Consider the following 22,677-nt stretch of genomic DNA (forward strand, 5'->3'; position numbering starts at 1 on the left):
AAATCAAAAAATAATTATTGTGAAAAATGGAAAAAAAAACATTTATATAATTAATAAGTTCTCTAAGCATAATTAAAAATGGATAATAAGAATAGTATAAAAACTCATTATAATTGGTAGTTGTAAATAAATTTTAGTTTGATGCTTATACATCTTTTAAATACATTCTCATATATAAAATTTCATTTATATATATTCTTTTTATGAAAATAATCTTTACAAAATACAAAAAATTGAATATGTTATTATTATTATATTTATTAAGATTTATTTGATTTTTTGTAAATTTGATTAACTAAAACTTATGCACAGAAACTAAAACTAATACAACTATTATCATGTAATTCTTATTTTACCTTCAATCTAGCTGAAAATATTGCTTGCATCATGGAGAACTATTGAAAAAAGGTTCCTATAACACAAAATGAGTTGAGCCAATCATATAATTTGTACGAAATATAAAATTTATAAAAGAATAAAAAACTTTAAAAATATTTTAATTATTCAAAAATATTACTTATGATTGATAGATAGATTTCAAATTAATTTCCTAATTATGCAAACGAATGCAATAGTACTACAATAAGATATTGCCTTAAATATGTAAAATTGTTAAAGACGATTTTTGGTGAATCAAATGCTTGTTCTTCATTTCATTTCAATCAATGTTTGAAAACTCTTCTCTTTATTTCAATTTAATCAATGTTTGTTGGTCACTCCGGTTATTCTATACGGATGTGAAGTGTGGGGCGGTAGTATGTCCAAACAGAAATGGCGACAAGTAGAAAGAATTCAAAAACACTTCATCACATGCAATCTTAAAGTCAAGATCACAGTTCCGTATGAAATCCTTTTGGCGGAGGTGGGTTCCTTTCCATTAGAAGCTGTCACATTGATCCGAATGCTAAGCTATTTAAAGAAAACCCAAGGTCTGGGAACACATCTTTGGCCCAAGTTGGTAATAAAGGAAAAACTTGTGAGGCGGAAAAGCACATGGATGAAACAAAATGACAAATGGATGCAAAAATGGGATATCAACATCCAAATTTGCCCGGATAACATTAAAGAAATAAAGAAGTTTGTCAATGAAAAATTTCGCAATATTCTGTGGACAAGACACATAGGGCGGAAAAAATCTTATTACATTAAAGAATTTAATCCCACTTCTAGTCATGATGAAAAAGGCCTATATAAGGGCACCTATTAACTGGAAAGCAAAAATGTTGATGGCACAACTTAGAACTAGTTCACATCAGTTGTGATGTGAAACTGGTAGATGGCAAGTTCCAAAGGAAGAGTGGGCAGACAGAACATGTTTATTTTGTAATACGGGAACAGTTGAGACAGAGCAACACTTTGTCAAGGAGTCCCTGGCTTACAACGACATCAGATCTGATTATACAAAAATACTGCAGAACAAAGACTTCAACTATTTATTCGAGGAAGATCAAGTGAAGAGAACAGCGGATTTGATTATCAAAATTTAGAGAAGGAGAGACAAATTAACCAAAACTTTGCAACTGACTAATTTCGCTCCTGACTTGGGAGGGTGATTGCATGGGTCCCATAGACTACTTTAGTCTCGTGGACGTCAATAAAATCTATCATATCATATCATCTTCATGACAGCTGAATTGACCTCCTGCCATGCGGACATGATATATAAATTTCTGGATATCTTGGTAATGCGCGGGAACCTATTTCTTGCCGGCATTTACATTTTTCCCGCCGTTGACAAAGCGCTGCGTGTATGACAAATCCGATGAGTGTGGGGCTATTACAAGCACGATCTGGTTCTTCTCTAACACGAACGGTAAGTGCACCCCTGGGAAAATTTCGATTGACAAGAAACTTGGCCACAGGCTGCTGCGTGGGACGGTTAAAAAAATATTGCGGAGGATCAACTGGGTTGAGCTTTTGTTCAACTCTCTCCGTGAAAGGCGAGGCAATGCCAGAGCCTCTCCCCAAAATTCGGAAGGTGGAAAAGGAGCACCAATATGGAAGTTCTACTCTTTCGGAGAGCATCTCAGAGGTGTTCCAGTTCCTGCGTGTAAAGAAGCTTTCTTGTAATGCTGTCATGCCAAGCAGGGCCTCTCCTCTGGCTGCCGGTTATGATCTTTCCAGGTATGTTTTCCTCCCCAAGTAGGCCACAGCTGCCAAACTTGAAAAACCTTTCGCAATAGAAGGTCTCATCGTTGCCCATAAACATACAGCTGGGTCCATTTATTGATGGTAGGGGTTTCTCGGTGATAATAGATAGGGTTTTGACATGGTGATCCCTAGGGTTTTGACATGGCGACGCAAGAGCTCCTGATCAAGGGGTTTCTGCAATTGGAGTATATTTCAGTCAAGTGAATGGGAAGCCTAGGAGTTCCTTTCAAAAATCTTACTTTGGGAACCATGTTAAATTTCTTCCTTCGCTATCACTGGATAAGGAGGGGAATTTAGACAGTATAGCGTAAAGCCAATTGCAATGTGAAAAGTTATGGTTTTTTTTTGGTATGCGTGCTTGCAGTGCTGCTGCATGTGTGGTTCCGGCCCGTGGGAAGGCTATGGTAGCAACTGACTTGTCCATTGCCATACCAGAAGGGACCTATGCTCGAGTTGGTAGTGTTTCGATTTTCCTTAACTTGTGCTCCCTTATTTTTATTTAATTTGACCTAGGGCTTTTGGAACCTGATATCTGTTTGGTCAATGGAAGCTTGCATTAGGTGTTTTAATTTTCAAGGTTCCCTTAGGGATCATCAGCGAGAGAGTGATTTTTTAAGAAATTGATCCTCGTTTTTTGCAGCTCCCCGGTCTGGGTTAACTTGGAAGCATTCCATAGATGTTGGTGCTGGGGTTATTGATGCAGATTACCGTGGACCAGTTGCTGTAATTCTCTTCAATCATTCTGATCAGGACTTTCAGGTTAATGCTGGTGATCGGATTGCTCAGTTAATTATTGAGAAGATTCTAACTCCAGAGGTTCTAGAGGTGGATGATTTGGATTCTACAGCCCGGGGTAAATGTGGATTTGGATCAACAGGTGTCTAAATGTGAGCTTTCTATCTTCTTATTCATGAGCTTTTGAATGTACAGAATTTTCTGAAAATACCTTTTAACAATTTTAGAAGATTCTAGAGAAATGGAAGGCATTATTTTTGGTGAACCAAATGGTCTTTTGCATTGTAATCGGCTATAGGAGCAGTTGTTTTCTCCTGTTGGACTAAATGCAGCACTTGCAACAAATAATCGAATCTTGTTTAAACAATTAAATGTATGTACTGATGCATTTTTTCGCCCCTCATTTATTTGCATTTGAAGGATCAATGGCAATCTTGTTCAAGGAAGTTTTTAATATGATATCCATTTGTTATGGGAGACTAATTCCATCTCCCTGTCATACAAGTAGTGCAACTTTTTGAAATTATCAAACTAGTATATACTGGGTGAAACTGTTTACGTGGTACGAACCTTGTAAATATGTTGGAAGGTGTTTTTTGGAAAGAAATGTTGCATCCTGCCAATCGCGGTGATTAGGACACTCCGTCAGAGCATTGGGTATGTCAATAAAATACATTTGTTTCTAGTTTCTTTCACTGGTGAAGCCTTTTCCTCACTGAAAAAGGGTTTTGGAATTGTTAATTTTATAAGCTGGATGGACTAATGGTTGTTGATGGATAACGGTTTTGTTGGTAAGAAGTCCTCTGTTCGACAGAGTTCGTCCAAAATGATTCAGTCTGCCACTCTAGAGCGTTGACTAGTTGAGATCGAAGAAGATAATCATAACCTAAATGTTGAATGATTATGGAAATCTTTCCTATAGCTGGTGACTTTAAAAGCAGTTTATCAATTCTTATGCCCTGTACTGCGTTTGTTGATTTTTTTGTATTCGCTTGGATTGTATTAAATTTGTTTGTTGAACATCAACAGATATTTCTACTAGTTTTCTTCACATCATTACCGAGATTGTGGGCTTATGAACTGTGATGTTCTATTTTGGTGGATGTGTATACAGGGGTTTGTGTTTAAGCAATTAAGGTTTTGTATTTAACAAGAGCTGCAACTGGAGTCCCTGTCTAATGCGGGGATGTGCCTTTGAGGTTAGGTTATGTTGTGGCTGAGTAGTTGGAAATTGTACTGTAATGTGACATTTTCTTGAGTCCTGAACCTTTACCCAACTAATTTTGGAAATATCTAGTCTTATAATATTCCATCTTCTAGTAGCTGGAGGATGACAATCCTTACTACTCTAATATCCGTCATTCTAAAAGTTGTCTTAATTGAACCTTGCAACATCAGCAAAATTGAACAAGTGTTTTCATGTGTACTTTAAACTTACATTTAGAAGGTGTTAGGTGGATTTGGCTTTGTGGATTCTTATAGATATAATTGGCCTATGCAAATATACATCTGTAGCAGGAGGAAAAACCTGATGTAACTGAGTTACAGAGGTGTACATTTGTATTTGATTGACTATAACAGAACAAAAATCCAGATATAACTCAGTTACACAAGTATACATTTATATGCTTAATTGATTGCAATAGGACAAACAAATAATTGATTGTAACAGGACAGGAACTCAGATAGGACCGAGTTACACACCTAGCACTTGTACCTGTAAGTGCCAAGGTTACGCTGATTGTAAAACCATAAACATTTAGACAGGACCGAGTTACACACCTAGCACTTGTACCTGCAAGTCCAAGGTTATGCTGATTGTAAAACCTAAATATTTAGACATGGCAATCGATTTTCCAAAAGGCTGTAATATAAATTATAACATATAAAACATTGTGTTAAACACCTCGCTTTTACATTGAACATTATGTCAAATAGTAGTTGGCGTGCATCATTCGCATGCCTTGTGTATGCTTGTAGATTTTACATTTGTGACTACTGTTGTGGACTAGTTGCTACAAATCTGATAAAAAGTTTAACACCTTGCTTTTACATTGAACATTATGTCAAACAGTAGGTGTGTATCCTCTGTATTTAATAATTGCTAACTATTTTCACTACACATGCAACTTTTTCTAAAGTTTTCCAAATATTATTGTCTATGTGAAAATAAATTCAATTGTATATATATTCATTGCTGGTTATGACATGGTTACATGCTGAATTGAATCATTAAATGGTTTTCAACATGTTTTGAAAGTATTCTTGAGGTGTAAAGTTGACAGGAAAATCAGAAAAGAATACATGTACAAAAGACATTTTTTTTCATTAAAGGAAAGTACAGTGTTTGTTACACACGAACTGTGGTAGCTATTAAAAAAAATCAAAGGAGTTTTGTTTAAAGTTTAAAATCTTTTTGAAAGCATTGTCAAGAATGTTCAAATATCTACACATGAGCAATGTACATTGATCGCTCAGCAAAGAACAAAAAACATTGAAAGAGATCGATGGTTCCATCATTGCCCAGTATGGAGGCAGCCGTGTTGAACTTGATGGAGTTCTCGGGTTCCTGCATCCTTGCTGCCACCGATAGAGAAAAGAAAAATGATGTCAGTCACATGAAATGACTGAGCTCAGGATACAGTAGACCTAACAATCAATGTTATCTATTCTTCATAAATGATCAAAAACAACGTTATCTATTCTTTATAGACGATCAAAAACAACGTACAACAATCACATGCAGAAAGGAAAGGAACAGAAAGCGAAACAAGTTTTATGCTAATAGGTTTGTTTCATGTGTAGATACGGGGGTGAAGACCAAAGATTTGGGGGAGACTGTTGAGAGAGCATACACAAGTATGGGATCTTCTGGTTGAACCAAAGTAGAAGACCGGAGAGGTGAGGAGACTATTGAAGGGATGCATATTAACTACAAATGTGGAACCATCTGGTCAAATCATGGAGGGGCAAAGACTGAAGACAATGAGGAGATTGTTGAAGGGACATAAATACATTACAGGCATGAAGCTTTTCAGTTGAATAGTGGAGCAGTTGAAGACGTACAATTGGATGCGAAGCCGTTAAAGGGACACAACATTCACTGTGAAACCTTTCAGCCATTAAAAGTTTCACATGAAAAGTTACACGTTATTCATAAGATACAAAGTTGTTTCACATAAGGATCAACATGCATAGAAAAATACAAGTGCATATAAGGTTCATATGGTCAGATAATTATACTAAGGCTCTCAAAGTTCTAGCTTGACTTGAAAAGGTATTTTTCTCAATTCATGTTTTGTTTTGAATAATTTCAGCAAGATCAAATGGTGCAACATATTATTTGGCTTCAATACATATAGTGAATGGAAATGTGTGTAATAGTCAACAAATGGGTATTAAAATGTGGTACAACACCAAGCACAAATTCAACTGCATGAGAATATAAGGATAATATAGATCAGGTCAGCATTAGTGGAAATAGTCAGATATAATGGTGAGAATGGAAAAGAGAAGATTCACCAACTTTGGAATGCTACAAGTGCATTCATGAAAATACTATTACGAAGAAAGAGCTATCATTTCATAGTCTATGCAATTGAACAACTCGTAAGTTGGAATATAACAGAAGAAATACCTTCAATAAGTATGTTCAGTTAAGAAATGATAAAAAGAAATATACAAAGGAGTTATCAGCATAGAGTGAAATTGAACAGAAGTATTCAATCCAACCATTTTTACTACAAGATGCTCAAAGTATAATCTGAGTGTTTATTCTGAAACAAAATGTTATTTTCCTAAAGAGATGGACACTAATTAATATATACAAAAGGTCATTTTTAACAAATTCAGTGACACTGTTAGAGTAGAGTAAGAAATGACATTTAACAAGAGGATTGAGCTTCATGCGAAAGGAGAAATTGAAGCATTATTATTCAAGGGAAAGGCGCTTTGATAGGTGCCAAACAGTTATACACAGGTGGAGCTTCAAAGCTAATTTATCACAGAAAATAAAATCAGAAAGAAAGAGTCAGCTTTTGTTGCATTTTCTGGGCAAAATATGATGAATCAAGAAATTTTTTTTCTGGGTTTGGTCCAGAATGGGGTGAATTAGGTGGTAGCACGGGCTTAATTCCCACAAGATCAAATAGAAATTTTTTTTTGTTTATTTCCAAAGGCAGCTTTTTTCAAATTTATTGGCATGCTTGAGATAAAAGTTTCATGGCAGGTTGAACAGAGTATCATATACAACATGTTGAACATTTTAATAAAATTGCAGCACAAGTAGGGTTTACAACATTGAAAAAAAATTGTGTTACAAATAAACTGTACATGGTCAATATATAGACTCTGCAGAAGTTCACAGAATCTGATATTGTCGACATTCAGTTAGTAATCATGGTAATCTGAGAATGAACATCTCTTAGAAAGAATATTTCAAGAAAAACCATTTATGGAAATGAATGCTTTAGACATTTTTCAGTATTCAAATAGAAGACAAGACTGAAGTGGAGTAATCATCAGGTATCACAGATCACGACATAAACTATATCGGTCTTGTTAAATTCTTTTCAAGAAAGCATGACTTAGTGGAAAAGAGTAAGAGCAACACAATATTTTTCCAATAGTGTCTGTCAAATATAGCAGGAGTTTTTTATTCTTTCAAATGCAGTAATTATTAAGATCCAATAAGTAAAACATTAGAATTTGCTGGTAATCTACTTTATAAAAGATACAATGAAGGCTTCAACAATCTACAGGAGGAATTATCAGTTTGGTCTATGCTCTATTCTTACAGAACAACAATGATTCTTCAACATTAAAGCGAATAAGAAGTGTTTGAAAAGTCACATGAACGTGCATTACCAGCTATAGTTGCTACAACAAAGACAAAGATGAAATACAAGAAATAGCAAAGTCACAAAGGACATTTTGATATATTCTTTATAAACTGCTCAGCTGTAAAGCACGACAAAAGTAATTTCTTTTACATCTAGCAGTCATAACCAGCTTCATTTTTGCATTTGGAATGAGTGGTTGGTGCTGACTTGAGAGATCTTATTGTTGGATTCTATTAGTTTTAAATGAATATATTAAGGCCATCCCTGACTGGATTTCTTCACAGGTGCGAGCCAAATAAATAGATTGTAATCATTATTCCATGTAATTCAACATAATATGATTCCACAAGGAAATGAATCAAGGCATATTAATGAAAAGAAGATGCACTATGCATTTTTAGAGGCATTCATGGATGCTAAAACTAAGAGTAAGGCTGGAGAATATCTCATAAATATAGAAAAAAGAAACAAAAGACCACTATGCCGACCGGTGTTCCTTTCTCAAATAAAGATGAAGCTACAGTCATAACTTGCAGAGGTATGTTTAAATAAAATACACGGTTTAAATCACAGACCCTAGTATTGAGGACCCAGAATACATTGTAAGGAAGTCACAGAAAATAAATAAGCCTCGTTTTACTTTTACCAGAATTTGCACCTTACAGAGACATAAAACTCAACTCATTGAAAGGGATATTCACCATTTAATAGTCACGACTGTACAAATATATGAAGTACTCCAGCATGCTATAAAACAAAAGACTATGAAATGGTGACAAATCTCTAAGGTTAAGCCTTTCTTGCCTTCATTTAGCTCAAATGTAGTCGCAAGTGTGTCTGGATTGACATTAAATAAAACAGATAGATCTGGAAAACTTAAATATAAATACCCAGTTTCAGTTCCTAAGTTGAAGATGTAAATCTATGGATAAAGCAACTCAGAGGAGAACAAAAATAAATGACTTACCCTCTCTTCTCTGTGAGAAGAAAAGTTATATATATTTGATGGTGGCTTTGACAAGTATTTCTGCAGTCGGCCAACTTGAAACCCTTGCTACACGGCAGCCGTGAGCAGTGTTTCCAAAAGTTTCAAAATGTGCAAATGATTAGAAATTATGACTTTTTTTTTCCAAATTTTCACTAGATGTGCCCTATTTGTAATAAAATCTGGCATCTAAACTATTCCAGGTCTCTGTCCAAAGGGAGAATGTTTTTGATATAAAAGCAGCCAAAACCAGTGGGCTGGCTCAAAGGGAGAATGTTATTACATAGACTTTCATTAATTTACATATGTTATATGTTTTCTCATTTTAACATGTCAATATATGTAAATTAATGTTAGTATCTTATTATTATTATTATTTTTGATTTATCGATTCACATTTCATATATATATATATTTTTGTATTGCATATCAAGAAAACAAGGAATCCAAATACATCTAGAGCATCAAAATACAGCCATTACAGCTGAACCGAAGCAGTCAAGAGTAACAAGATATCGGGAGAGCCCAACCAGAAATACAATTGATTACATATGATTCATAACTAGTTGACTCAGCCAAAAAAGAGATTTATAAGACCATGATTAACTTTCTTCATCGCTGGAATCTGAGGTGGTACATCTCACGGGTGAAGGCATGGAGCTGAAGGACTGCCTTTCATGCTGCGGGACCCAATGTCCTTCCTCACTAACCCTTTTCTGCAACTGAGATAAAGGAACATTGAAGATATCCTCTTGCTGATCAAGTTCTTTGCTACTCACGGTCGTAAACCCATAATGAAGATCCTTCTTGGTGAAGGTACCCTGTCCATCTTTGAGGAATTTGTTGAACTGCTCTTCCTTAAGCTTGAATATTGCTGTAACCTGCATGATAACATCCACAAGGTTAAGTCTCAATCGAGACCCAGTAAGAACGGTTCTAGCTCCTTGAAATGTACAATTATTCCTAAATTTCCAAGTTTGCTAGAAAATACACAAAAGGATAGACCAGAACTGATTGAGAAATTTGCTGCTACCACAAAGTTTACCATAAAAGACATTACCAATAGTGAAATTGACACCAAAAAAGAACCCAAACATATTCCAAATTCTAACAGCAAAGGGACAATCAAAGAAAACATGCATGACAGACTCAGTTTGGCTGCACACTGAGGGTTTTGGCTATGGAGGGGCCAAAATGCACCTGCATAACCAATTTGTTTGTATTTTTTTACAAATTAACATTCATATATAAATTTATAATTAATTAATAAAAGTGCATTTTGGTCCCTATATAGACAGTGCCGCACACAAAGCACTTATTAGGATCTCCACCAGGTTTGGAAAAAGGAAGCTTGTTCGACAGGAATCTCCAAAGGGAGCATATAATTTTGGGTTCAATAGGTCTTCTCCACAAATTGATAAGAATTTTTGTCCACTTTACATGGGGAAGGGTGAGATTCCAACAGCAGTTAAGATGATCAAGGATAGAAGAGTTAGTGGTGAGCAGAGAATAGATATATTTAGCTTTTACCAAATGCAAGGGAGAGGAGTCCAACCAGCATATATTGAAAGTACAAACATCAGAGCAGCACTTCTCACCCAATCCGGCCTTGTTCAATGCTTTAGATATAACATAATAGGTTCTCTTCTGAGAGTCCTCCAATGAGAACTGGTGTTTCAACACAGTCCACTCAACAAGCTTGCCATTGACCAGAATATCACTGAGAGTTCTAACACCTAGACCTGCCCACCTCTTAGCCAAAAACACCCTTGAAGAAGAGCTAGGGGTTTATTACTACATCTAAGGTTCCACTAGATGGAACATTTCCCACACCAAATATTATTCTTCTCCTTTCTCAAGACTTCCCCCAGTAGGGACCTAACATACTTCCAACATTTCCACAAGGCTTTCAAGATATTAGACCCAAGAACATTTGTTTTACAGTCTAGAGGAAGGAAATTCAAGATGTTCCAGCTACTCTAAGATTTGGCACCACACGGATAGCCACTACACAAGTTATGCCTAATGAGCACTTTCCATGGTTCCTCCCCAATAGTGGCTTTAGCAATCCACTTAGTTGCCAAAGCAATGCCTTGAATCCTCAGATCCTTCAGCCCAAGCCCTCTCCCCTAGCCTTCTCCTTAATACACCACTCCCAATGGACAACATGGGTCATATGAACCCCTTTCCCATCAGACCACAAGAAATCTCAGATAATTTTTTAAATATAAGCAAACTGATTAACATTAAACAGCCAAGTTGAAGAAAAATAAGTGGTATATGAGGACAAGATCTTTTGATAGACTTGAACCCTCCCTGCCATGGATAAATACATATTATTCCACTTACAAAGTTTCACCTTGATTCCGTCTTTCAGCGAACTCCACATGTCATTGATATAAGGATTAACAGAAAAAGGAATACCAAGGTACCTCACTACATGGTTAGGATCTCCCCAGCTGATGCCAAACTTACCACACCAGCTAGGCACTGAAATTTTGCTACCAGAGGCTTTGCAGAAGATTTCCAATTTGACCATTAGCCAACTCATGTTATCCTCCTCCAAAATGAATAAAATAGCAGTATCATCTGCAAATTGGATGTTAGAAATTTCTTGCCCATTGGTTAGGAGAGGCTCGTGGATTCTTGTATCAGCTGCAAAACAAAGAGAGCAGGGGCTAGGGGACAACTTTACCTGATGGACTTGGAGAGCTCGAAGCAGTGAGACTTGTGACCATTAACATCCACAACAACATTAGCATCCTTCATTAAAACTTTAACCATAGAGAGGGAAGGACCTGGAAACCCCATAGCATCCAACATCATGTAAATAAATTCCCATTCAATCTTGTCATAAGCCTTCTCATAATCGATCAAAAACATCCCAACTACTTGACCAGAAGATCTTGCCCACTCCATGTTAGATTTAGGATCTCTGCAAATGTAATAACATTGTTGTAATTCTATGTGTTTCAATTGCAGATTTCCAAAATATATAAATATATCTTCAAGAGGCATGTCTTGTGAAGAGACATGTCTCTATGGTTATATATATTAATTAATCATTAATTAAAACATTATTAATTTTATATATATATATATATATATATATATATATATATATATATATATATATATATATATGAGTATGTATAATTAATGATTAACAATAACCATAGAAGGATTAACTCTAAGATAGTTCAATCTAACGAAAGCTACAATTTAACACTCCCTCTTAGCTCCGGAGGATTCTTATAGAATACATTATCACGATAATCTTAGAATGCCATATTAAAGACTTATATATATATATATATATATATATATATATATATATATCACACTAGATACATTATCTTACGATAATATAAGTCTCAACAAGAAGTCCATATCATAGGTGATATCTTTTTATACTAGACATCACCTCACGAAATGTGCCAGAACAAACATGCCAACAATATCTAATTCTAACAATGATATGTATATCAATTGTTTTCTACCATAGCTATGACTTAGATACAATCGAAGCTATCTCAACACTCCCTCTTTATTTTGGAAGATTGATATATAACATACTATGTTCTTGAGTATAAGGAGATATCATCTCACTATGATATCCCTAAAATGGCATATCAATATGAATTCATCAACACACACATGTAAAATAACATATGGGATTTACTTCAATACACTAATAGGCTAGAATCCTCAATACTCCCTCTTAAGCAAAAAAGAAATTGAAATAAGTTTAACTTACACAATAAGGTGTAATCATCATTATGTTCTAAACTAAGAGAGAGAAAGAAGAAAGAAAACATAATGGATTTTCATGGTGTCGGGTTATCACCCAATAGACCCATGAAGGTTATCAATGTGTCCGGCAAAATCTGGCCCAAAGAATAAGGATAACCCAAACTTCCAAAACAATGGGTTTTCATGGTGTCTAGCTATTGCCCACAAGACCCATGAAGGTTATCAATGTGTCCAGCAAAATCCGGCCCAAAGAACAAGGATAATCCAAACTTCCAAAACAATGGGTTTTCATGGTGTTCGGCTATCGCCCACAAGAACCATGAAGGTTATCAATATGTCCGGCAAAATTCGGCCCAAAAATAACACTAAATTCAACCATTGTTTGAAGATAGATCAACTAAAATAAAGTCGTCACTTCATAATAGGATCAGAACACACAAAAGGTCGTCACCTTTCACAAAAAAAGTTGTCACTTTTCACAATACAAGCTTGCAAGAAAAAATAATTTTATATTCATGAATATATAGTTTAATAAATGCATTTACAACAAAGTCATATCAATTTTACCTCTAAAGTACACAATTTCAACTTTGTAAGAGGCTTGGTACAAATATTAGCACTTTGCTCATTTGTACTAATATAACTCATCCTTGTGATAAATGCACCAGTATCACAAGGTCACATGACATTAAGTCATGGAGAATTTTCTACAAGAATAGATTTATCACTGTATGCATATAATCATCAACCATATGATGTTAGTCAATAAGTGCATAAGAAACAATAATCATTAATCATGTCAAGTTTACCTCTGAAATGATATGATCTACTCCCTTTGAATAAAAATTTCACAGAATCATGTTCTTATTTGCTCCCTCTTAATCTGAAGCAATGTCAGATTTCCTCTTTATATTCTTAATCATAAAGATGTTTACTTCCAAAGTTTGCACAATAAACTTGGTAGCAAACGTACAAACTTTCCTTTTCTGCAAGAACATATGTAAATATAAAGGAAAAAATCAATGCAATTTAACTCTTGTAGTATGTATAAGTTTATAACCGAGAAAGAGAGAGACTATAGTAAGTAGATAACTGTAATATTCAAGAGTAAGAATTACTTATCTTTCTATGACAATCCATAAATGTCAAATCATTAAATCTCCTCTCTAAAGATGTTTTCAAGTGGGAATTTGAACATTGTTTATTAAATTTACCCCCCACAATGTGAAATTCCAACTTTTATATCATCAACCAATTTTATGTTCTCAGTACTTTGTGTATGATCATGCAAGTTATTTAAGGATCTTTTCATTTTCTTGTGATGTTCACAAGGTGTGGCCCATTAAAATCATTTTGTTACTCATAAAAACTTTTGAGCTTTCTTTATTAATCTTTTCAACCTTCAGGTGATAAGTCAATACTTCCTCATGATGTACATAGAAGTAGGCCCATCAAAATCACGAAGTCATACACAAGTTTTCTAGACTCCCTTTGAGCATCAATCTTCTAAGCTCCAACATTGCCTTCGAAGAAGTGTCATACTCCCTCTTAACGTAGAAGAATCTCATAATCTTAATCATCAAAGATGTTTTCTTCAAGAGCCTCAGTTTTTCCATCTTAATCATCAGGGTCTTTGAAACTGCTATCATTAGATTTAGTCTGCACAATATTTGGTAGCATATGTGAAGTACCAACCTTCTTTTCCTGTAAGAATATCCTCAAACATAAAGGAATAGATCAAAGCAAATAACCATTATGGTAAGTATAGAATTACAAATAAATGAATAGATAAATGTAAGAGATACAAGTACTTATCTGCCCACGAGGGTCATGGAATATCTCCTTTTCTAAGGATGGTTCAAGTGGGAATGAAACATTGCCTATTATTCCCCCCACAATGTAAAGTTACCACTCTTATATCATTGAACACTTTCACATCACATCAAATTTGACGACTTCTTTCTAAGTTCCAGCTTGCACTTTCATATTATGTACACAAGGGTGGGTCAGATAGTTGAAAGAATTACACTCCTCTTGACTGTTACAATTTATCGATCACTGAAGATTCCATCACAACATTGGTTTAACACATTCAAAGGTGCCCCCATATACTAAGTACTCTTCAACATTATCCATATGTGAGTCTTCTAATTGTTGCCAACCCTTGGTATAGATTTGTTGAGACATGCAATTATTTTATTTAATACACGACAAAACTTACCACTAACCACATGCTTCAGAGGCTGCCAATAGGTAGAGGACTAAAATATGATGTTGCCAATTACTTTGGACTTATTTTTACCAATATTCTTTGTGGCACAATTTTCCTTTAGATGTCTGTTTTAAGTGTAGACAGGAGTCATCTTCCACAATAGTTTGTCATTTCTCCATCATATTTGATACAACCCGTCATCACCATTATTGGCATAATGATTATTTATGAATCTTGAATTCAACACCAGCTTTAGTATTTGAATTACTTAACTTCACAACACTTAAATGGTCTTTGAATTCAATATAACACTTTAATCTGCTGTAGCTCGTGACACTGTCCACAATGAGCATCTTTGTATTTTGTAGTAGATAAGAACAATCTGCAATATTGTTTACGCCAACTATACTCTCTAGGACACACGATTTCCTGAAGATTAATCCACTTCTCCCATTGTACGAGGTATTACTAAGCTATAATTATGATAGATAAAACAATTATTAAAATCCTTGAATGGCCAATCTTAAATATCTATTGCCCTGATGCAGTAATCAATTTTCCCTCCTTCAATAAAATTGCTCAAAGAATGTTGCAATGCCAATATGAGCGACATTGAATAAAAGATCAACTTTCCATTTTCATTTGTCATAATTGTATTCTCAAGTGGATGTGTTTTCCTTCTATTTTGTTTGTCTCCCACGATGCTTCTCAACTTCTATCGGCTCTGTAATTTGGGTGCAATGAAACCACAACATGCTACTGTATGAACTATCTGGCCAGGACAAGGTAAATATACCTGATAAACCTTGCGTGTGAGCGACTGCGGCTATATAAACTCTTCTCACGTCCTTTAGTTAGTTCAATATGCATAAAACATAATCCTCGCAACAAATTATCAATCTCATAGAACTATTGCCGTAGCTAATATATCCACATAATAAACTTTTCGTCTCTTCAAATATTAAATCTCCTATTATTTATAATGTCCATTCACCATACTTTCAAGTATTAATGCGAATTCGGCTAACAAAATTAATTTGCTGCATAAGGATTAAAAACTTCAATTTCCTCCCTTTGTCCACGAGAATGGGAAAGATAAATATTTTACATGTCAAATATTACAACATGCTCAACATATTACTATTTGGCATCAAAATAGTTGTCTTTAAAGGTTGTCGATAATAACCACTCCAGTAGCTTGAAAAATATGTATGTTGCTTATTATAATCCCTACAGAATTATAAATTCATGGCTATAGAATGTCGTAATCCCTACAAATAAACTTCCATGACTTTCTATTTTCTTTGACCATTGATTTACTCCTTGATATTCTTCTATCTCATGTACACGTCAGATCTCATTTTAATTTGTTTGCAATCTATTTAAATGCTTCGAACTTTGATCTGGTTAGCAGCATCAAGGAGAATTTATATTGATGTTCAGGGTCTGCAATGAATATATGAAGATATTCTCCAATTCTTCTGCTTAAAATCCCAACGCAAATATTATATCTAGTCCAATAGCCACGCGATGGATGTTGTGTGTAGAGGATGAAGAACAAGGGTGGTCCACAATATAGTTTCTCTCTACAATTTATCTCTTTGTGTCGGTCAGAATCTGCTAATCTCACAGTGCCTTCATTGTTGAAGTGTTGCATGCTAAGTTGGATCGGGGCTGCTATGACAGCACAGTACTGGATCGATGTCTGGGCTTCCTTTGTGTCACACTAGCTATGATCTTTTATTAGTAATGACAAGCACCTCAAGTTTGTTGTTCAATCAAATGGGAATGTAGATACTTAATTGTATTTTATTCTAATTATTACAGAATATCAATCATCTTTCATTACATATGCAACCTGGCTCTGATACCATATTAGATTTAGGATCTCTGCAAATGTAATAACATTGTTGTAATTCTATGTGTTTCAATTGTAGATTTCCAAGATATATAAATATATCTTCAAGAGGCATGTCTTGTGAAGAGACATGTCTCTATGGTTATATATATTAATTAATCATTAATTATAACATTATTAATTATAACATATCTATATTATATATAATATATAGCATACAATATATAATATATAATATATAATATATAACATACTATATATATATATATTTATTTGAGTATGTATAATTAATGATTAACAATAACCATAGAAGGATTAACTCTAGGATAGTTCAATCTGACGGAAGCTACAATTTAACACTCCATAGTTTCCCAACAGGTGATCAAACTTTCCAGAATATACCTACCTTTTACAAATTCGGTCTGAGTGGGGCTAATAATTTTTGGCAGGATAGAAGACAACCTGAAAGCTAAGATTTTTGCCAAAATTTTATAAGAGACATTCAGTAAGGTGATTGGTCTCTAGTTTTTGACTAGGGTTTTATCACCTCCCTTGTACAACAACTTGATAAGTCAAGAATTGATACTAGAGCCTAGGGTACCATTCATCAACGCATAGTGGTAGAGGTCAAGGAGTAGGGGACTAATCCATTCAACATTGACTTTGAAGAATTCAACCGTAATGCCATCAGGGCCAGGGGCCTTTTCTTTGCCCATTGCAGAAATAGCCCCTTTAATCTCACATAGAGAAATAGGAGCCTCTAGCCTTAAAGAGTCAGCCTCCACTTTGCTCGGAATAATAGCTTTGATCCTTTCCTTGGCCACCTTCATTTCATCCCCACAGTCCTCATAGGTAAATAGCTTTTTGTAGAACTGGGAAAAGGCATCCAATATACCTTCAGGATCAGCGACCCATGTCCCCTCATCACAAATATTGGTAAATTTGTCCTTAGCCTCCTTGACTTTTAAGGCTTTGAAAAAAAAACTTAGAACCTCTATCTCCCAAGTTCATCCACTTCGATCTAGATCTAATCCTAGCACCTTGAATCTTCCTAGTTTGCAGCTTTCTCAATTCATGTTTAACAACATCTTCACGGAAGTGCGGATTAGACAGTTGACTTTGTAAAGTCACCTCAACAGAATGGAGAGAGTTAACAAGAGAAAGTTCATGGGCCCTAGCATCTTTAGCTTTCTTTTTTCCTACAGTCGTTTAACTTTTGCCAAGTAACAATAGTTTGGTTCCACTGGTCAATAGCATTAGCATGATTATAGATAGAGGAATTGTACAAATACACAATTTTAGATGCTGCAAGGAGGTCTTGATCACTGAGGAGTGAAGAATTAAGAGTAAAAGCAGGTAGGGAAGAAGACTTAGGAAGAGAGGACCCAATCCTTCGAATAACAGAAACAATGGGGTAATGATCCAAAAGAGAGTAGGGAAAGACTTGAATAGGATTATCATTACCGGGATTAACACAATTAAAGAAATCCTTATTGTAGTACATTCAATCTAGCCTTGAATGAATCCTCTTGGTACCTTTTTGGGAATTGGACCAGGTAAACCAGACACCAAGGGATTGGAGCCGAAGACTAGCTAAGGGGTCAATAAGGTTCAATTTGTGCACCATCCTTGACCAGTGAAATTACTCCTCTTTTTTCCACTCAAACTTATTGCCTCCAACTTTATCTTGAGCCCTTTCAATCATATTGAATTCACCATCTACAATCCAGGGGATGTCTGGGATGTTAGCCAACCATCACCACAAACTCACTCTCTCTTGAACTTCATTAGGAGCATAAATTGAACAAATTCCAAATTCAAACTCTTCAAATTTAAAGGCAACCCATGAGGCCCTATTACAAGGGGAATTTCCCTTGCTACAGATCCTTTTCCTCCACTTAGGCCCAATGAGAATAGCAACACCGCCTCTACCCTTAGGGCGACTGGTGGCCATGGCCTCAGCATCCTTCCAAATGCACTTAAGAGCAATATCCAATGAGAAGCCAACAACCTTAACCTCTTGGAGTAACAAAATATCGATGTCTTTTACCATCCTTAAAAACCTCTTGACAACATATTTTCTGTTTGTACATCCCAGACCCCTCATATTCTAGGAAGCAATCTTAATCAAATCCATAATCATCATTGATTGTCAGTATCCATTGGAGACTGGAACCCCCTGAAACAATTAGGCATCGTTTTTCTAGCTTTTTAAAAGGCTTTAGGGTTGCTACTAGACAGGGGAGGCCTACCTCTCTTCCTCTTGGTAAACTCACCAGGACCAACAGGGCTCAATCCTTTGGTACAATTCAAATTCTCAGCTTTAAACACAAATGGCTCCCCCTCCCAAGAACATTCCTTATTGCTAACCTCTCCAGCTCCAAGCTTAGGGCCACCACAAGGCTGATCCTCCTTATTACTACAGTTCATATCCATTTGAAATTCACACTAGTCATTGCCATCACAGATTGAATTATCAGCCAAAGACAAACTCCTAGCCTTGGAAGGTTCGTCAGCATTAGTTGGAATAACAATAAGAGATAAATTCTGAAGTCTATCATTTTTGTCCAGATAGGCCTCCTCACAGGCCTTAGAGGTGTCATTTGGTAAGGAATTTAGAGGAACCATCAGAGCTACCCGCCTTGTCACAGCCTAAAGTCTGAAGCAGGAAGAGTTTAACAGTATGCGAGGGTTTGGAGGGAGGGACCTTTTTGGCCTTCTCCTTCAAGGAACAGAGAGAAAGTTGCTGAGCATTGAGAGGTTTATTGCATTTCTTTGGTGTACCAGAGTCAAGATCCAGACAAAGTTCTCGATTTGCAGGTTGACCACACATCTCCAAAATAGATCCAGGAGGGGGAGTAACATTATCAGGCAATGGCAGGGAGAATTTATCATTCAAACTATCTAGGGATTACTTATTATTTATTAAATATTAAATATATTATGATTGATAAATAAAATAATAAATAACTAAATAAGAATCACTTGCTAATAATTATTGTGAAAGTAATAATATCAAATATTAAAATTATAAAATACTTGATATTTATTAATTATTGTTATAATTCAAGATGATTAACAAAGAGCCAAGGAGTTCAATTGCAGCTATTTTAAGAGATAGAGTGTAACTTTCAATTCAACCTTGGAGATCATTTTTCAACAATGGAAGATGTTTTCAGTCAACTAGATGTTACATGGAGTTCATTTTCAGTTGAGGGGGTGTTTGATTTCTCATGCACTTATTGAGCACTTAACTGGTATTTTTGGTGAGTTATTGAGCAATTAGGGTATGTTATACATGCATATTGGGGCCCTTATTAAGCACATTGGACATGATTTTTGATTAGTATGACATGCAATATTTTAGGCTTGTTTGATGGATCCGAGCTTGGGTTGTTTGCATCCTTTTGAGGAGATAGGGCAGTTTTGATGGGTTTTTTCACACATTGGAGGAGTTATGAGATTTTTTTTCATGCACATTTTTGATACCTAAATTAGGGTTTTGAGCTCTATTTATTGTATTTTCATTTCATTATGAGTTCTCTTCTTTCTTGCTTAGAATTTTTGTACATTGCAAATTTTTCTGTGGATTGTGGGAGCACTTTGTAGCAGAGATTTTTCAACATTTATTATACAGATTCAACGGTACCTTCTCATTGACTATTGTGCAATATTGTGAGTTTTTGGCTTCTATGTTGTGTTTGTCCATTTATGCTATATTCCTTATTGTATACTCAAATCTCGATACTTGTAATTGTAGGTCTTTGTTTGTGTCCTTGTTCTTTTTGTAGAAAATTTGTAAAGCCTAGGTGTTCTTTTCAAAGCAAAAGGTTTTGGGTCCTTGCATAAAAACACTTTTGTAATTGCATGCTTGTCCGAGTATTGTGAATCATTAGTATCTTGGGTAATTCATGTTGATTTAATTGAAGTTTCCATCAAATCATTGGTGTATCACCTCATTTAGGCTTTAGTATTCATTTACATAATTCACGTCTCATCCCTTTTCCTAAGTTCAAATTAATTTTAGGTGATACCAAAAAGAAACCAATGTTTCAATCTTTGAGATTCACTCTCCTCACAGGATTACTCGCACCTTGAGAGTGTTTCCATGTTCGAACATTATAGCTAGATTTTTCATCCCGCTATAGGCACAATCCTGATTGACAACAATTACATTGTGCAATAGTTCACATGCCTTGTGTATGTTTGAACATTATACATTTGTGACTATTGCTGCGCACTTGTTGCTACAAATCCAATTTTAAAAAAATATCATTTGAACTTTATATCTGCTGATTTCTTGAAAGTTGCTACAACTATTCAAGCTAATCTTTTTTTATGCATATTCTGCCATCAATGTACTCAATGCAGTGACAATCTCTTGAGGCAACTTATGAAACAATTCAACGCATTGTTCATATCTCCACATTTCTTTGAAACATTTACCAAAAGAGTCCATATACATTCTTTCCAAACTATGTTGTTTAATTGGGGCCTGGATAACATTTGCAACTTATGAATGTAAGCTTGCTTCTTTTCCAATCCAATCACCACTAGTCATTTCTTGACTTCATACTAGGTCCTATCAAGAATGGAAGATAAGATAAGATAAATCTATTAATGTCCAACAAAAGACCACGAAGGGTCTAAGGGACTGAAAGCATACAACAAGGAAGCAACGAACTACAAGACACCAAACGATGTCTAGGAAAGAGCAAGCAAGATCAAAATAAATAAAACAACAAAGGGGCTAACAAGGAGGCAAGAACCAGGAACCCTTCTTCCACTAAAAAAACTTCAATACCGAACAAGATGAATCTAGGCATGAAGGACCTTTGGTCTATTGTTGTGACTTGCTAGAGTGGTGCTGTTGAGGAGTGAGAGTAGTTGTAAACCTGGTTCGGGGTCTCATGGATCGAGAGTGGCCAGCCATAGGGGTGTTGCTGGTGCTAGAGGTCCACTTCACCCCCCTCATTGGAGACAAGGGGGAGAAGAAGAAGGTGGTGATGAGGGGTTGATCCATGACCTTGTGGGGGGTCAAGTGTTGCAAAGTGGAATCTCAGAGCTGCATCGCTTTCCTGAGATAAAGCTCCATTCATCTCTGATCCATATAGATGAAGAAAGTTGCGAGGGAACTACACTCTCTAAATAGGCATTAGAACCTTCCTATGATCTCATAGTATGACGGGAAACGAAAGATGAAATGGGTCTCTGTCTTGACCTCAAACAAGGAGCATAAACGACAGATCCGATCCTCTCTACTCATATGATGAACACTCCGTATCTGTAATCGATGGGAGCAAACATTGAAAGATCCAAGGGAGATGCATAAGGCATGGCACCAGTGTTGTGATAAGTAGCTAGGTCATGTAATAACCTCATCAGTGATAACCAAGAAGTGATGTAACCCCTCGGCCGAGTTACTTCAGGTCGTGGTGATGTATTGTCTATAAATATCTATCTTGACATGCCCATTCAACTCTTGTGGTGATGGGAGGAGATGGGCAAGAGCATCCAATGAAAACTAGAAGGGAGGGAGGTGGTCAATATTAATCCCAATAGAGCTCAACAAAGAGGTCACCTAAGCTTACCAACATCGACCCCTAAGGGAGGGATCCGAGGCAACAACAACATCAGAGGAGCAATAGGCCAAGTAAGAATATTGGTGACAACCAGTTGCTGAGTCTGCAAAGCCACGCAGATGGTGAAGAAACCAAACTAGATAAAAAATGACACTAAATCTAAAAGAATGAGCTTTGAATTTTTCCAAAATAATGTCATAGGGGATGAATCTATGTCATCTGATAATGCGTTTGAGAAGCAAAGTCTGAACACACTCAATAGAGGCCTAGTCTGAGTCAAGAAGAGACGGTCCCTAAACCATTAAACCATAAAGTACTGTTGGCCTAACCAAGGAGTCCAAAAGGGACAACTTGGACATCGTGTCTTGGAAGTGCTATCTAAAGCATTGTCTCTCTAACATAACAAGGGAGCACATCCCCTTGTTAACGCTGGGTTGGATGGTTGGTCTCATATTGAAGTGATGTCTTGAAAAACTCGACATCGAGATATGTGTAAGAAGAGGTGATCTCAATTTCTTGTCCCTGAAAATAAAAGTGTAGATCACAGCTCTTCAAATGGT

General features: G+C 35.8%; 1 protein-coding gene across 3 annotated transcripts in view; it reads left to right on the forward strand.

Annotated features, from left to right (window-relative positions):
- The first annotated feature begins 1,660 nt into the window (after positions 1 to 1,660).
- The window catches only part of LOC149578232 (deoxyuridine 5'-triphosphate nucleotidohydrolase-like), a 30,944-nt gene continuing 9,927 nt past the window's right edge, over positions 1,661 to 22,677 (forward strand). Inside the window, exons 1-4 of one of the 3 annotated variants that reach the window (XM_089827884.1) lie at positions 1,661 to 2,124; positions 2,516 to 2,607; positions 2,792 to 3,038; positions 3,307 to 4,240. In XM_089827884.1, coding sequence (XP_089684010.1) covers positions 1,751 to 2,124; positions 2,516 to 2,607; positions 2,792 to 3,036 — 711 coding nt within the window. In that variant the 5' untranslated portion in view covers positions 1,661 to 1,750 and the 3' untranslated portion in view covers positions 3,037 to 3,038; positions 3,307 to 4,240. Of the gene's footprint in view, positions 2,125 to 2,515; positions 2,608 to 2,791; positions 3,039 to 3,306; positions 4,241 to 5,691; positions 8,028 to 22,677 lie in introns of those variants that run through there. The other 2 variants (XM_089827879.1, XM_089827881.1) reach the window with 2 other exon arrangements.

Source organism: Cupressus sempervirens, chromosome 1 (genome assembly GCF_028749045.1).
Source record: "Cupressus sempervirens isolate cs-2001-9-10 chromosome 1, ASM2874904v1, whole genome shotgun sequence".
NCBI classification, from domain to species: domain Eukaryota; kingdom Viridiplantae; phylum Streptophyta; class Pinopsida; order Cupressales; family Cupressaceae; genus Cupressus; species Cupressus sempervirens.